Source organism: Tribolium castaneum, chromosome 8 (assembly GCF_031307605.1).
Source record: "Tribolium castaneum strain GA2 chromosome 8, icTriCast1.1, whole genome shotgun sequence".
Lineage (NCBI taxonomy): Eukaryota > Metazoa > Arthropoda > Insecta > Coleoptera > Tenebrionidae > Tribolium > Tribolium castaneum.
Genome location: NC_087401.1, coordinates 13,141,798 through 13,158,185, shown reverse-complemented (window position 1 = coordinate 13,158,185; position 16,388 = coordinate 13,141,798). Strand labels below are relative to the sequence as shown.

Here is a 16,388-nt window from a genome sequence, read left to right as displayed (position 1 = left end):
CTTAATGTTTATAAAAAAAATCACCAATATTTGGTGATTTTTATGCGCAAGGGTTACCAGCATTCAAGCACAGTCTTCGAACCGGTTTTATTCTGACATCAAGCTACACAACAATGGCAGTGTTTAAATAAAGCTAGGCCAAGCTACGCATTGTTCGTTCAATCAAACATTTAAACCTGTGCACAATAAACTACATCGTTGCATAATTCTAATAGAAAAATTCAAATTTGGCGCCACTTCCAATGGCGCCATTTTCAAAATCAAATCCTCTATAAGTCGATGATTTCGTACATGTAAAAGCTCAAATAACCAGAAATTGGACACGTACCGCGTCATATAAATATATAAATTTGCCTGAAACAAGTTTTGGTTCTTTAGTTATCACAGAACGTCGTATAATTGCACGGAAAGAATTTTTGTACCATGAAGGAGTTGATTCAACTCATTGTTTGCTTTAAAACGTACTCTAAGTTAATGCAGTCGAGAACAGCGCCTCCTACGGAGCTTCGGCGAATGGACATGGACGCGACCACGGTCCATTTGTTCAACTTCGGGTCGTATTTTTCAACAGAGTTGAGGCTAGAAGAGCCGTCGTTGCCCCCCAAAGCGTAAATAAAACCGTCCATAGCCACGATTTCATGAGTGGACCTGAAAAAATTGAACTAAATGAACATAGTTTTCAAGATATTGTTGTGAGACATTGAAAACCGGTTTTGGGGTTTGCTAAAATAGAATAATTTCTATTTTAACAATTACGGCTCAAAAAACTAATGTAGAAAATATACTATTGATATAAGAAAAAAAAAAAACTTTGTTTTTAATATCCCACGGTAATAACTTAAAAATTTTAAACAATATCAAAGTATCAAATGGTACTTTAATCAATTCCCAATCGTTTTGTTAATTATTAATTTTTTTTTACTCGACTAGAAATATTTATTTTTGCCTCGGCCATAAAACTTGGAACACCCTGTATATAAATAATTACTACTTAGCACTTTGATTAAACTAAAATCTTTTAGATTATTCAGAATGCGATGACTTCTACTTTTGGTATTTGTTTTTTTTAATAATATATAATTTATAATTATAATTATATAATTTTTACAGAGAATTTAATAATGTTATTAGCGATTTTTTTTAATCATTCGTTTAGCTGTAATAACATAAAGTTGTATTTTTTTTAATGAGAATCACAGTTGGCTATGACATTTTCGAAAAGCTTATTTTTTTCTGAACTCAAAACAATATAAATACAGTTTGATATTTTTATATATTTTTGATAAAAAATATATTTAAAATATTTGAAAGTAGTTGGCCATGGAAAAATTATTTCACATAAAAGGTGTGAATAATCTAGAAATTTTGTGAACGGTTATTAAAGTAAAATGTGAAATTATAAAAATAAGCTATGTTAAAGTTATTTTCAATTGAACAAATATACGATCGTCGCATATTTTAATTACATAAAAAATGTGCAGAAAATTGCAAACGATGTGTCACTACCATTTGATGACACTTTTTTATGATTTAGTGAAGTGCAATGAAGGTGGTGTTGATAATGTTGTGTATTTTTTTACCGCAGATGGAATTTGATTTTGGTGTTTGTATTGACATTTTTTTGTAAAATAAAATTTTATTGATACGCAATCATACAATTAATAAGATTTTTCTTCTTCCGACATTTCATGTTTAAAATTGAAAAATGGAATGACAACGTAAGCTTGCCATTTTAAATATAAAAACAAATAATTTTTATTAATTGCAAAAATTTGATCTAATAAAAATTTATTACGCTGTTTTTGAATTAATTAGGGTTTAAAAAATCATTAAATTATAAATACTTGTTGTGTAATACAATTTTCATAGTTTTAATTAAAAATCCAAAAATGTTTCATGACCTACTATAAGGAAAAATCGAAATGTTTTGTTTTTTCTTAAATATTTAAAATTAATGTGTTACACAAATAGACATATCAAATCAGAAAAAAATAAGCTTTTCGAAAATGTCAGCCAACTATGATACCTATTTAAAAAAGCACAACTTTATGTTATTACAGTTAAACGAATGGTTGAAAAAATCGCTGATAACATTATTAGATTCTCTGAAAAAAAGTGCCTGTGTAATGTCTTTTTAGTAACGCAATTTTAGAAATAATGTTGCAACGTTTTGCTTGTACACCATAAAATTTTATTGTGTACAAAGAAAACGGTGCTATTGTCAGTCTAAATATAGGTATAGCACATTTTCATTCGCTTATTTTGTTCTTTTTCTACAAAATGCCACCCTTAAAGTGACGTTTGTAGGAAAAAATAAATGAATGATTCATTCAATATATCAAAAATTCGATAAGTAACAGATTATTCAATAGTCAAAATCGCTCACTTGTGCCGAATACTATTAGTATCCAAATTTTTTTAATGAACGTACAGTACTAAGCAAAGCTAATGTGAAAGTGGTGGGGGAAATACCTCCGATTATGCATCGCAGCGATTGGCTCCCATGCATTTCTCCTCACATTAAACTTCTCCCCACTCGACATACACGTCGTCCCATCGTTGCCCCCAATGCAGTACAAATGCCCATCATAGGCCACCACCCCACAGCTGCTCCGCCTACTGGACATGGAGGGGATGGGCGCCCATGTGCCCTCCCTCGGATCAAACCTCTCCACCGACGCCTGATAATTCGTGGAGTCAAACCCCCCCAAGGCATAAATACAATTCTCCACCACCGCGATCCTGCAATACCGCCTCCTGGTGTTCATCGCCGGACAACTGCACCACACCCCCGTCAGGGGGTCGTACCGTTCCATCGAACTCAAACACGACGCCCCATCATAGCCCCCACACACGTAAATCAGCCCATCGAAGGAGCAAATCCCCAGACAGGACCGCTTCGTGCCCATGGGCGTGATGGGGGTCCAGGCGTTGACCAGGGGGTTGTAGCACTCGGCGGTGGCGAGGTCCGAGTTGCCGTCGTAGCCGCCCACCACGTAGAGGAGGCGGCGCAGGCCGGTGACGCCCGAGCGCGAGCGCCGCCACAGCATGGGGGCTATCACGGACCAGGTGTCGCTTTTGGGGTTGTACACCTCGCATTCGGAGTGGATGGCGAAGAGGGAGCCGCCGCCGACGGCGAAGAGGTACGGGTCGGCACCCTTCGGTTTGCGCTCGATGGTGCGGGAGGTGGACAAGGCGCAGCGCCGCTCGGGGGCCAGGTGGTAGCGCATGGCTTCGAGGAGGAGCTCCCGGCACTCGCTGTCGTCGCGGATGAGGCGCTCGTTGTCCACGCGCGTCATGAGGAACTCGCGGTTGACGAGGGGCAGACGCACGTGGACCATTAACTGAAATTTTGGGTTTTTATTCCAGGTGTAGGCAACCAACAATACACAATTTCAAATTTTTCCGAAAAAAACGGTTTAAAGTTATTGAACAATTAAATACAATGTTTAAAGGTAGTTATGAGATTACTTCTGTAAATTAGCGATAATTTTTCTCCAAGTTTTTGTTTCTAATCACAGCGCCGAATTTGTGACACCGACAAAGATAGACTCATTGTGTTTTGTTAAGGTGCGACAAAGACAGATATTGATTTTATAAAATAATAATAGTAATAATGGTAAAATTCCAACAGAAAAAAAATCTATATAATTAATGTAGTTAATTAAATTAATATAATTATTTATATATATAATATATATTTATATTATAGATATTATTATATATATATATATTATTAATTAATTAAGTGTCTATACAGGGTTATTCATATTTGTGCGACAAAAAATGAACCTCAAAAAGGACCTATAAAATGATGCTAATTGAGATTATAAGTCGTGTCCTATCGAAACTGGTAAGAATTTTACAGCCCTGGGAAGTAGGGGTATGGAAAGACGTTTTTGCACCATAACTTTGGAATCATTTGACCAAATATTACAAAACTTGGTAGACTTACTAAAGAGAACATGCCTTTTAATCTGGTAATTATGAAAACCGGATACATCCATCCAGTTTCCGGTTGCAGCATTTCCGGGTCACATTTTTTGTGTTTTTCTAATTTTTTGCCCTCTTAATACTACTTTTTTATTGCCTAAATCGATAGAGTAATCAATTGCGAATAAAAAAGGTATAACCTTTTACACCGCTAAAATGCACCATTTAATAGTTATTTTAATTTAAACAGAGGCATGCACTTGACCAAAATCAAAAAAGTATAAATTTTGAGCAGACGATATCCGTAGCAACGAAAGTGCATCTGCACTCAAAGCGCTGTCAAGTCCTGTCAGACACTTGTCAACTTTAACTTTGGACAATTTGGGGCTCTAAATTGAAAATATTTAATAAAAGGGTTTAGTTCCGTCTCTTAATCTAACCTACAAAAAAAATAAACCAATCTGGTAGCATTTTTCATTGATTAATTCACCGAAAATTCACAAAAAAAGTTTTAGTCGGTACCTGATTATTTGTTCCATTCTGTACGTTTAATACACTAAATTCCGAATAAAGACATTAAAACTCTTAAAAGTGTACCCCTACTAAGTGGGTGCATCTACTCGCTTGTCTTCCAGACACTAAATGAATAACACTCAGTTCACTACTAATTTGCATTATTTTGTAATAAAAGCAACGGTATTTTTGACTGAATTTGTATTGTTTTCTTCTAGAAATTCAGCTAACGATGTCTACGGACGCCTGCGCCGGTCTTACGGACGACATAACCTGTAAAAACTCAAGCTTGATCTTGATCATTTTTACAGGTTATTTTGTATGTACGTACGACCAGCGCAGGTGTTTGAAGACAACGCCGAAATTTTAGAAAAAAACAATACAAAATGCAAACAATCCAGTCAAAAATAACGGTGCTTTTTTACAAAATAATGTGAACTGAGTGGTTCATTTAGCGATATTGTAGTGTCTGGAAGACAAGCGAGTAGATTTTTAAGAATCTTAATGTCTTTATTCGGAATTTGGTGTAATAAACGTACCGAATAGAACAAATAATCAGGTACCAACTAAGACTTTTTTAGTGAATTTTCGGTGAATTAATCAATGAAAAATGCTACCAGATTGGTTTAATTTTTTTGTAGGTTAGATTAAGAGACGGAACTAAACCCTTTTATTAAATATTTTCAATTTAGAGCCCCAAATTGTCCAAAGTTAAAGTTGACAAGTGTCTGACAGGACTTGACAGCGCTTTGAGTGCAGATGCACTTTCGTTGCTACGGATATCGTCTGCTCAAAATTTATACTTTTTTGATTTTGGTCAAGTGCATGCCTCTGTTTAAATTAAAATAACTATTAAATGGTGCATTTTAGCGGTGTAAAAGGTTATACCTTTTTTATTCGCAATTGATTACTCTATCGATTTAGGCACAAAAAAAGTAGTATTAAGAGGGCAAAAAATTAGAAAAACACAAAAAATGTGACCCGGAAATGCTGCAACCGGAAACTGGATGGATGTATCCGGTTTTCATAATTACCAGATTAAAAGGCATGTTCTCTTTAGTAAGTCTACCAAGTTTTGTAATATTTGGTCAAATGATTCCAAAGTTATGGTGCAAAAACGTGTTTCCATACCCCTACTTCCCAGGGCTGTAAAATTCTTATCAGTTTCGATAGGACACGACTTATAATCTCAATTAGCATCATTTTATAGGTCCTTTTTGAGGTTCATTTTTTGTCGCACAAATATGAATAACCCTGTATAATTCATAATTAAAATAATTTCACGTGATACAAGATATAACACAAATAAAAAAATTAATATCAATTTAAAAGCATAGATAATACAAAAAGATAAAAATAAAGATAATAAGGGAAAAAAAGTTTTTTACCTTTCTAGGGGGGAAATGACGTATTTTTATGGCCTATTTGGAAGGTGGGAAATGATATTTTCTGATGGGGTCGGCAAAAAAGTAATTATCAACTACGATTTTTTTTACCTGTTATTTAAAAAATATATGAATCGACACACTTAAACCTTTGTTATATGTCACAATTAATTGATATTTCTTATACAAGACGCTAAAGAGATTGTAAAGAGATCAGTAAAAAGGTTAAGTTTAGGAGTAGACTTATTTCACAAGTAAATAAACATTCTTTATCGTTTTTCTATAGCAGCACTTCGAGTTTAAGAGAAAAAAGTTATTGTTAATCCGTTAAAATTTCAAATTAATTTGTTGAAATTTTATCCACCCTTGCAGTTAAAGTGCTACTTTATCTACGCATCTACTATACATAGAAAAAAAGTTATTTAAGTAATAACAAGGAAAGTAAAGACTTTTAACACTTGTGTTAGCGAATAGAAAAAATAAAATTCCCATTTAAAGAGACTTTGTCTTTAGTTCTCAGTAGACAATTATTACAATCGATTGTTTTTTATCGCGTGACCTTGTCGTTTGTGTGGAAGTGAAATCAATTTTTTGAAGCAACAAGTAAAAATCGAAACCTGACTTCGTAACAAAGCAGATTTTAAGTAAGAAAATAATTCAATTCTTTTTTTAGATAAGTAATATTTTTTATAAGTTATTACTTCCGGAGAAAGTCACTAAATAAATATTTAATAGTAAAACTTATTGGGTAATCGAAAGTTTAGCTACTTCCCTTTTTTTTCTAGTGAAATTAAGCATAATGTAATTAATTGGCTGTTAATAAGTTAATCCGCAGTTAGTCCATGAATTGGAGCATCTGATTGGCTCACAGTGTGGCCACGTGATCAGTTAGTTTGACATTTCATCCGAATTGCTGGCCATTTTTATTTTTAACACACTTATCAGTTATATCACTGTTACTCGTAATTGACATAAAATAAAAAATGCCAAAAAAGTTCAACTTTTTCATAGGTTAATGATGTTTCCTAATGTCCTGAAATGAACTCTATTGTAAATTCATAAATTACAAGTAACGATCGAAGTTGACCCAAAGTAACCCCTTCCGGCTAAAAATAAACAAGAGAATTGTTTCCACAGATTAGATTTTTTTTAAATAATTTGTTATTAAATCGTAGGATAAAATATTAAAAACTATGCAATCATTATTGCACTGGTAAAAAAGAAAACTAATTTAATGCAATATTTTATGCATAAATATCTAAATCGTTGGTTAGAAATCTTGTCATCCATTTAACAACCAAAATAACAATTTTATTTTTTCCTGTCTGTTATGCAACCAGCAAATCACCTTAACTTTTGGCGTCTACAACCACTAGAATAATCTAAAAAAATTGAATTTTGAAAAAAATCAAAACAAAATCTAAAAGAAAATTTGGAGAATGAAGAAATGTTGATAATAGTTAATTATTATTATACAAGACGATAATGACATTGCTTACCTACGAGTAAAAAGGTTGCGTTCAAGACAGACGAAGTCACGAGTGAACTTATTTCGCGAATAGATATTGCGTGTATAATACAACATTTTTTCTACAGCAGGACTTCAAATTTACGAAAAAATAATTATTAGTCTCTTAACCCATCAAATGAGTATGTTATTGGAATTTGTAAATTTAATTGAATAAAATAAACCTAAAACATTTTACATATCCTCGCGGTTAAAGTGCTATTTTATCTACTCAAAAGAGTTGATAAAGAAATAGTTTAACATCTGATATGGATAAGAATAATTTTTTTTGTTGGTAATATTTTAAGCCATTTTTTTAATATCTGAATCCTAGATTATAGTCACTATTTTAGAACACGTTTCCAATAGCAAATGTTTTCACTATTTTAAAACACGCTTTCCAGTAAAATATTCCAACAAAAAAAATTTGAATAACACTCATACGAAAACGCTTACAGTTCTCGGGTCTAAGTATGCAACTCGCATACGCTCGTTGCATATGAGTTTTGGAAAGACGCAGAGTATAATATAAGAGAATTTATTTTATGTACATTGTTTTTTCTTATTTGTTGATTGGAAAATTATCGTGATTTTGACCAAAAAATATAAGTGACCCCCACCTGCGAGATAAACCGACTCCTCTCCCCCAAGTCATGCTTCACCCAATTCAAAACCGCTGTAAAAACATCCTCCTCTGACGAAATATTCAACTGACTGTTGGAAATCAACTCCTTGACCTCCTCAACCGGCAGCAGGAGAAACTCCTCGGTGCCCACCACCTGCTGGAAGTTCTGCAAGGCGTAGACGTGCGACTTGAGATGCAACTCTTTGCAGCAATGCGTGTCGGCGAAGCTCCGTATTCCCAGACAATTAGTTGGATGGAGCTGTCTCAGGAGGAATTTGCAACAAGCCTCCCGGACTTCCTGGATTTGGAGGACGCTGCTGGCGGGGAGGAGCACCTGGACGTTGTCGGGCGTGATGAGGATCTGCCCCGTGTAGGAGTACTCGATGAGGAGGTCGATGGCGGTGGGGTCCAGGTCATGGATTGTGATTTCGCTCTGGTGTTGCTCTTTCATATCGCCTGCAAAGGGGGGTTAGTGAGGGGTGGGGGCGGAGGGTACGTACCGTTGAACATGGCGTAAAAGTAGGGACTAACTGAGGCTAAGATCACCTTATGGGCTCTAAATCGCTCTAAGCCTATTTTTAACGTTATGTCACAGAGCTACAACAAGAATAAAACGTGCAATACGTGGATAATTCATTTAAATAAACTACGGGGTTGCAGTTTCAAGGCGAAAAGTTGTTGTTCGTATTAGTTAAGATCATAAATGAAACAAAAAAAAATGGGCCGGGTCGGGGATCGAACCCACGACTTTCGAGTTGGTTTTTGATTTTTCGAAAAATGTTAAACAAAATAGCAAAAGAATAAATAAATAAGTAAAAAAAGTCGTGTGATTTAGTTTTCGAAAGAATTAACAAGTGACGAACAAACAACTTTAAAGTTTGAATAATTACGATTTTGAATATTTTTGGTTTTATTTTGAATTCTGCATAAATTATACAACACCACACAATAAAAATTGATTGTATTTTTTACTAAAACTTTATCAACAATAAATTCGGTATCGTCCTGTTTTTATTTTTTATTTTGAGAAGCTGACTTTATGGAAAAAACTATAAGTTTCCGAATGAAATTAAAGTTAAATGTGAATTTGTGCCACACTTTTGTGAAATATACAGTTAATGAAATGAGAATTTATAAACGAAAAAGGAGAAAAAAACTGCTGAACATACAAATTTTTTATATTAAAATGTGTATTCAAGCAGGCGTTGAAAACGATCATTTTAAGATGACAACCATGCGAAAATACGATCTATATTTATTTTATTATTTAATTTTTAGGAAAAAAAAACGAATTACTTCTGTTTCTAAGGTAATGAAAGAAAATTGTTTATAATAAGTTGCTGACGTTAATTTCTCTGGTAAAATGGCATTTTATTCACTGATGACGTAATTTTGTTGTCTAGAGAAACATAGTTCACAAACATTGTTGTTTTTCTGTTTTTTTTCATTTTTAAATTTTTTGACGTTTATAATTGCCAATCAAAATAATTTTGTATAATTTATTTGAAATAATGGAGGATGTAATAGAATTTTGTGTTGTGCCCGACGATAAAATTCACCATGATCTTCTCAGGTGTTTCAGTGCCGATCTCGAAGATACAGTCAAATTTTATCGTCTTGAATAAAAAATAAATAATTTTGATTTCCGCAACCTACTTGACGCACCTTAATATAAAAAAAAATATATCACAAAAATGGTCCTTGCTTCGGTAAAGAAATAGGGATATAAAAAAATATAGAGAAAAAAATTAAAGAAGTAAAAGTTAAACCCAACAGTGCAGGTATTCCCAATTTCTCAAAAAATCTGTTTTTAAATAAATTAGATATTTTTTTATTGCGCAATAAACAGTGTGAGTCTGTTAAAAGTTATTGTTGCTGTATCTCAGAAAATAATAATGCATGTAATTTTTTAAATAATTTTATGTAATTTTTTGTAATCAGTATTAATTAATTAATCAAAATTAGGCGTCCCATAAAAAGTTCTAATGTCATTTTTAAACAATCGATATTTAAATGTTTTTTTGTCCAAAAAAGTCACCAGCCTCAAAAAATAATTAATAAAAAAAATATGAATTCAGATAAAAAAATGATAGAAAATTTCTGAAAAAAAGCATAAAGATAGAGAACAACAATAGGAAATATTTCTGTGTGATTAAATACTAATTTTTGAATTACAGTTAAAAGTATATATGTTTAGGAGACTTACCAAGTATTTCAGTAAATTATTTTTGTGAAAAATTATTCTATAAAATTATTAAAATTATAATATAATATAATATTATATTATTATATAATAATATATAATATATAATGTATAATATATATAATATAAAATATAAAGCGTTCAGAAAGTCCTTCTATCAAGTAGGCGTATCACTTGAGAACGTGTGCCCGGTGTCGTGTATTAGTTCAGCCTATTGTCAAAATTTAATCTGAAATTATCTGAATCGTAAAGTTAAGATGCCGTGAATCCCTAACACATGTCTGTGGGGCAAAACTGGATTCCAACAAAAAATTTTTTTGCAAATTGTTTTTGACATTTTTTTCCTTTGACATTTGGCTTTAGTTCCGCAGACATACGTCCTTTAATTTCTAAGCTTACTTAATAGATTATATAAATTATATATAATACATAATACATAATATATAATATATAATATATAATATATAATATATAATATATAATATATAATATATAATATATAATATATAATATATAATATATAATATATAATATATAATATATAATATATAATATATAATATATAATATATAATATATAATATATAATACAGGGTGCTTAAAAACTGGCGCACCAACTCAGTGGTACGTTATTGAGAAGCAAGTGCAGATTACGGAAAAAATGTTGAAAAAATTCCTAATGTCATGTCTTAAAGAATCTGGAGCTACAAACTTATTGTGTTAACTTCTTTAGTTTTCATTATTTTTTTATGTTTTTATGTTTCATACCAGGTAATCGTTCCGTAACAAAACGATGAATAATTATTTTTAAATTTACTATCAGATTTTAGCAGTTTTTTTAATTTAAAAAAAAAATAAATTCATCCAAAAAATCACAATGTGTAGATGTGTCAACACTGGGAATTATTTCCTAGGAAACCGTTTCAAAAATAATTTATTTTTATTGTTGCTCAAATTCTATTGTGATCATGACTGTTAGACAACGTTGCCACATATCATTTATCTAAAATACGTTATTTATCAATAACTTTAATACAAAGAATTTTTTTACTATTTTTACCTTTATATGTAACCAGTTCTCTACCACACACCATTGAGTTGGTGCGCCAGTTTTTGAGCACGCTGTATATAATATATAATATATAATATATAATATATAATATATAATATATAATATATAATATATAATATATAATATATAATATATAATATATAATATATAATATATAATATATAATATATAATATATAATATGTAATATATAATATGCAATATATAATATAGCCAACTATGATTTCTAATTCAAAAAATACTATTTATGTTATTACACTTAAACGAACGGTTGAAAAAAATCGCTGATAACATTACTAAATTCTCCGTAAAAAAATGTCTTTACAATGTGTATCTTTTATAATAAGGAAGATATGAATTTTTGAAGATTTCGCTAAAATGTCAATTTTTGTTTATAAATCGAAAACAAAAGACGACAGCGAGATGCCTAGATTTTTCCAACAAACGTAATTTTATTCACATAATAATTTTTTTCGCCTTGAAACTAATTCGATTTAAACCGAATCTATCTCTAAGGGCGCCCCGACGCCCACTAAGGTCAAAGCCATCCATTTATTTAACAAACCTGTCCTTGCTGTTTCATTTTTTGGATATTTCCCAGCGCCAAACTGCTATGCTCCACCGTCTTGAGACAGTACCCCTTGGGGGTGAACAGCGGCGACTCGCAGTCCTCATTCGTGGGGGTTTGCGTCGACGCCTCGAACACCACATTCGGGGGGCTGCATCCGCGAGACGCCTCGTCGTTGTCGCAACTCATTTTCCCGCTCTAAACGGCCAAAAACTCGCACTTTCATTCACAAATTACGCTCAAACTTACCCCCGTGCTAACACCGCACCATTATTTAAAAGTCAGTCAATAAAATTCATCGCGCGTCGCTTTTATAGGCCTAAAGTGCGAGATGGAGATAGCGGAACAGTGGGTGCGACAAGGACGGCGCGTGGCGACGTTGGTGATTAGAGGCGTCGTGGTCGTTGCCCCTGCTAGGGGTGCCAACTTTATGACACTTCTGTTTTGCTTGTTGCATAACAGAGCGGAAATGTTTCAGGATCGATTTTGGGGAAAAGGTCAATGGGGGTAATAAAACAACCATAAATTATTTTATGGGCGGTGCCGCCGCCTTATATTTTTTTCAATACTTTATTTAATTAGTTTTTAATTACGAGTAAAAACCGTGTGCATGATTAAAATAATCAATTATTATATTATTAATAGATATAAAAAAATAAAAAAATACGCGTTTTTTTTGGTTTATTTTGCCAAGCCCATAAAACAAAAATCGGCAAAAATAGTTTTACAATAAGGAAGTTTCTTTGGAATTACCGAATACTTGACCTATTTTAATTAAAACTGATACAAGAATAACAATTACTTCAAAGTATACAAATTTGTTCTGTTATTGGTGCGTCAGACCACTTTTATGGTTTTTTAATGTACACAGAAACGTAATATCTGTTGTGGCAATTTGTTGGGGGGCAAAATGATTTAAACACAACTTTTACTAAACTTAAGAATGTTTAAGTAATTATTTTTTATTAATAAAGCATTGATTGAATCATGTGTATAATTGGTTGCCTACGCCTATGTTCCAGAGAGGGTAAAGTCTATGATAACTTAAATGTTAGAAAAGTATTTTTTTTCCAAGTCGTTGATACTAACCCCCTGCTCCACCTGAAATTATTTTCACATACAGGCTGTTTCCAATATTACCTACAACAAAAACTTATGTTTTTTCATATGGAACACCCCATATTTTTTTGCATTTTTGGATGCAGCTTTCAAAAGTAATGGTTTTGACCTCAACTTTTGTTGGTCGGTTTTGCCTAGTTTTTTGCTTATTTTTTTTAATTAAAACACGCTTTTATTAAAAAAATTTAAAAAAGCTTTAAATTTCATAAAAACTTAGAATCCTAGCCAAGTGGAACTTTCACCACTTTGAGTGGAAAGTTTAAACTTAAATCTGTACTAAGTGACTCATTGCACTTAGGAATAGAAAAATTCTTATGTTTTTTGGTATTATAAGTTGAATAATATAAAAAAGTTAAATGGAACACCCAATTTTTTGTTTTTGCTTCTCAAAGATTATTAAATTGTCCATCTAGAAACATAAAACATGCAAATTTATATTTTATAATAAAATACCCTATATTTTGTGAATTTTTTTTATGTACAGGGTGCGGCATTTTGGATGTCCGCATACAGGATCTCCGAAATTAAGAGATTTATAGGAAAACGAGTGACACATTCTTGGGTCCGTTTTTTGAGAAAATACTTTTGATTAAAACCGGATCTCGCTATCGTCTTTTGTTTTTGACTTATAAACAAAAGTTGACATTTTAGCGAAATCTTAAAAAAATCATATCTTCCTTATTATAAAAGATACACATTTGAAACAAAGACATTATAGAGACACTTTTTTTCAGAAAATCTAATAATGTTATCAGCGATTTTTTTCAACCCTTCGTTTAACTGTAATAACATAAAGTTGTATTTTTTTAAATACGAATCATAGTTGGCTATGACATTTTCGAAAAGCTAATCTTTTTCTGATTTGATGTGTCTATTTGTGTAATACATTAATTTTAAATATTTAAGAAAAAACAAAACATTTTTTTTTTTATAGTAGGCCATGAAAAAATTTTGGATTTTTAATTAAAACTATGAAAATTGTATTAGCCAACAAGTATTTATGATTTAATGATTTTTTAAACGCTAATTAATTCAAAAACAGCATATTAGATCAAATTTTTGCATTTAATAAAAAATATTTGTTTTTATATTTAAAATGGCAAAAAAACATTTGTTCATTAGGCTTTTATACATATTATTTATAAAAAAAAATAAAACTGATGCTTGGTCTAGTTTGCTCTTTTCTAGTATTTAAAGGTGACCTACTCACTGGGACATCTGTATAAAATTTTAAATTGTGTTAATTTGGTAATTAGTAAAAGTCTAATAAATAAAAATCGACTAAGTTAATTCATTTATTAACACAGCCTATGTACATCACCGACTTGTTTTGGTAAAAAATCCTTAAAATAACCGACTAGGATATTACAAGAAAAGCATTTCGAACAGCTCCAAAAAGGGCCACAAACCGTTGGGAATATTCCTCAACTTCTTTTTCACTTTGGGGACTTTCCTAACTTCTTTTTTCTCGTTAGTTGTGTATTCAACATTATTCTCAACTTGTGCTTTAAACGGATCATCCTCTTCAAATAAATTGTTGTCACCGTCTGATGGCAGTTGAAAAACCTCCAAAGTGTATTTACTCGACGCCGAATACCCGTAAATACCCACAGCCATGGGCCTCCTCATACTGAAATTTTTCAAATTAGCCAAGGCGCAAACCTAGGTACAGTTTCCTGTACGTTCGGGGAATTGTAACCGAATCGGTCCCGCACGTCGCTGAATGAAAATCGTAAGCATCGGGGTGGTATGTTGGGGAGGGTGTCTTTTCCGAAACGTACACGTCTGCGTCCCCTTCCCTTAAACAAAAAATGAAATAGCGGAGACGCAAACCAATTGTCAAACTGATTACAAGCTCTCCAAAACGAGCAGTAAATTTCCAGGATGCATTATTTTGTAATAGACGAATTCCTGGCCGTTGACTTCGCCCTCCAATTTAAACAGGGAGACCTTGGCAGCGGCGTAGGCAAGCCATGACTGGAAAGTGAGGTTAGGTCAATGGTTCACCAAAATTAAAAGACTTCCCACCAGAAGGATGGCCACTTGGGGGTGCATTTTTGGACATAACCCAATTGTTTTCAAAAAAATTTTTCTAGCCTGAAATTGTCCCAAAATTGTTACCTTGATTCGGTTAAGTGGCCCTTGAGTTAATTTTGGTGCTTTTTATGTAAGAGGCGACGTTTGAAAAACCACGATTACGTGTATTTTCTGTTTATAAATAAATAACCTATGAAAAATTAATGGTGGGAGCGCCACCTACGTTTTGTGAAAATTTGGTACTAAAGGGTGGGCAATGCAGGGCGGGTTGTGGTCCCGACTAATTTTTTTCTAAAAGTTGGTCCAAAGAATTGGATTTGGTTCAAATCTGTTCCTTGAATCCACGTAAAATTAGAATTATTTGACGCAGGTTTGGCCCAAGTTTGTCGGAATTGTTAGTAAAATGGCGGCCACAAAATGGCCGACTTTTCTATTGTATTGTAATAATAGATGGTCGTAGGACGTACGAATCGAATTCGAACCCTCTTCCCATTCTCTATTCTCCAAGGGTATCAGTTGATAGTTTCGCAGGGGTTGGGGTGGATTAGGCCCCTTTGTTTGTTTTTCCCGGGTGGTGAGGGTTAATTCTAGTGAATTAACTGGGACCCTTTTTGTCGTAATCCGATTTTTGCGCTCGTCTTGTCGCTTTTTCGAGTTTGGTTTCGATTCGGTTTGAAAATTTGAAAAATGGCGCCTTCGATTCGCGAATTTTGGTGTGAATAAAGCCCGCCAGATGTCTCTGTAATTAAATTCGCGAATAACTTGTAGTTGATATTGAAATAATCGGTCTGATCCAACGTTTTTTTCTCGTTTATCTCTCGATTCCGGCGTCGTTTGCGTGGTGGCGGTGTGTGAGGGTCGGTGGCGGCGTGCGACCGCCCCCATAAGCCGTGCAGATCGCGGTAGTCCGTGCCCGATTCGCGACTGTTTCCGTGGGTAAAGGTAGGCTTCGGCTTGACCTAATTTCAATTTTTTCGCTGAAAACTCGGTCCGGCGGCAGTTTTTCCGGGTGTGTTGGTGCTGTTGGGTGTCTTGGGGCCGTGGGGCGCTTCGGCGGGCGCCGGCGCTGGTGTGGGCCCCCTTTGAGGTTACTTCGGACGGGGCCGCTTTCCGGGGAAATGGGCCCCCTTACGTAACGCCGACGCGGAGCGGCGGATTGTTTGGGGTCGTCGGCCCCCTTCGGGGGTTGCGGGAGGCGGCGAGGGGGTAAGTGTCTACCACGACGTCTAGACTAGTAGATTCGGATCAATAATACGGAAACGCCGCCACCGACTCGAGGGCTCACTTGCGGAATGCTTCTTTGGGGTTATTTGGGACTATTTGGGGCAATTGGACACGTGGAGCATGCGTGGGGGATGTTTTCATAGCCGACTCATTTGCATCACAAAAACGCGACCCCTTTCACGCCGATTGGGGGGCGCTTTTTTC

The 16,388-nt window shown here is 33.8% G+C and overlaps 3 protein-coding genes across 4 annotated transcripts in view; all 3 read right to left on the bottom strand.

Moving 5' to 3' along the window:
- Positions 1-16,388, bottom strand: part of LOC100142105 (membrane protein BRI3) — a 64,017-nt gene that overhangs the window by 38,085 nt on the left and 9,544 nt on the right. The window lies entirely within an intron of this gene.
- LOC662966 (uncharacterized protein) lies at positions 76-12,112 on the bottom strand. 2 transcript variants are annotated; one of them, XM_008196624.2, is made up of 6 exons: positions 12,054-12,112; positions 11,802-12,002; positions 8,464-8,560; positions 7,959-8,419; positions 2,473-3,344; positions 76-648 (listed from the first exon to the last, which is right to left on the bottom strand). In XM_008196624.2, exons 2-6 carry the CDS (start codon positions 11,991-11,993, stop codon positions 438-440), a joined length of 1,833 nt encoding a protein of 610 aa, XP_008194846.1. In that variant the 5' UTR covers positions 11,994-12,002; positions 12,054-12,112; the 3' UTR covers positions 76-437. The 2 variants fall into 2 exon arrangements, with proteins under 2 accessions (XP_008194846.1, XP_015836464.1); XM_015980978.2 differs by lacking the exons at positions 8,464-8,560; positions 12,054-12,112 and having other exon boundaries at positions 11,802-11,937.
- Positions 14,205-15,205, bottom strand: LOC103313417 (UPF0669 protein v1g209471). The gene is made up of 4 exons (XM_008196626.3): positions 14,952-15,205; positions 14,776-14,900; positions 14,606-14,722; positions 14,205-14,553 (listed from the first exon to the last, which is right to left on the bottom strand). The coding sequence occupies exons 1-4, from the start codon at positions 14,976-14,978 to the stop codon at positions 14,289-14,291; spliced, it is 534 nt and encodes a 177-aa protein (XP_008194848.1). The 5' UTR covers positions 14,979-15,205; the 3' UTR covers positions 14,205-14,288.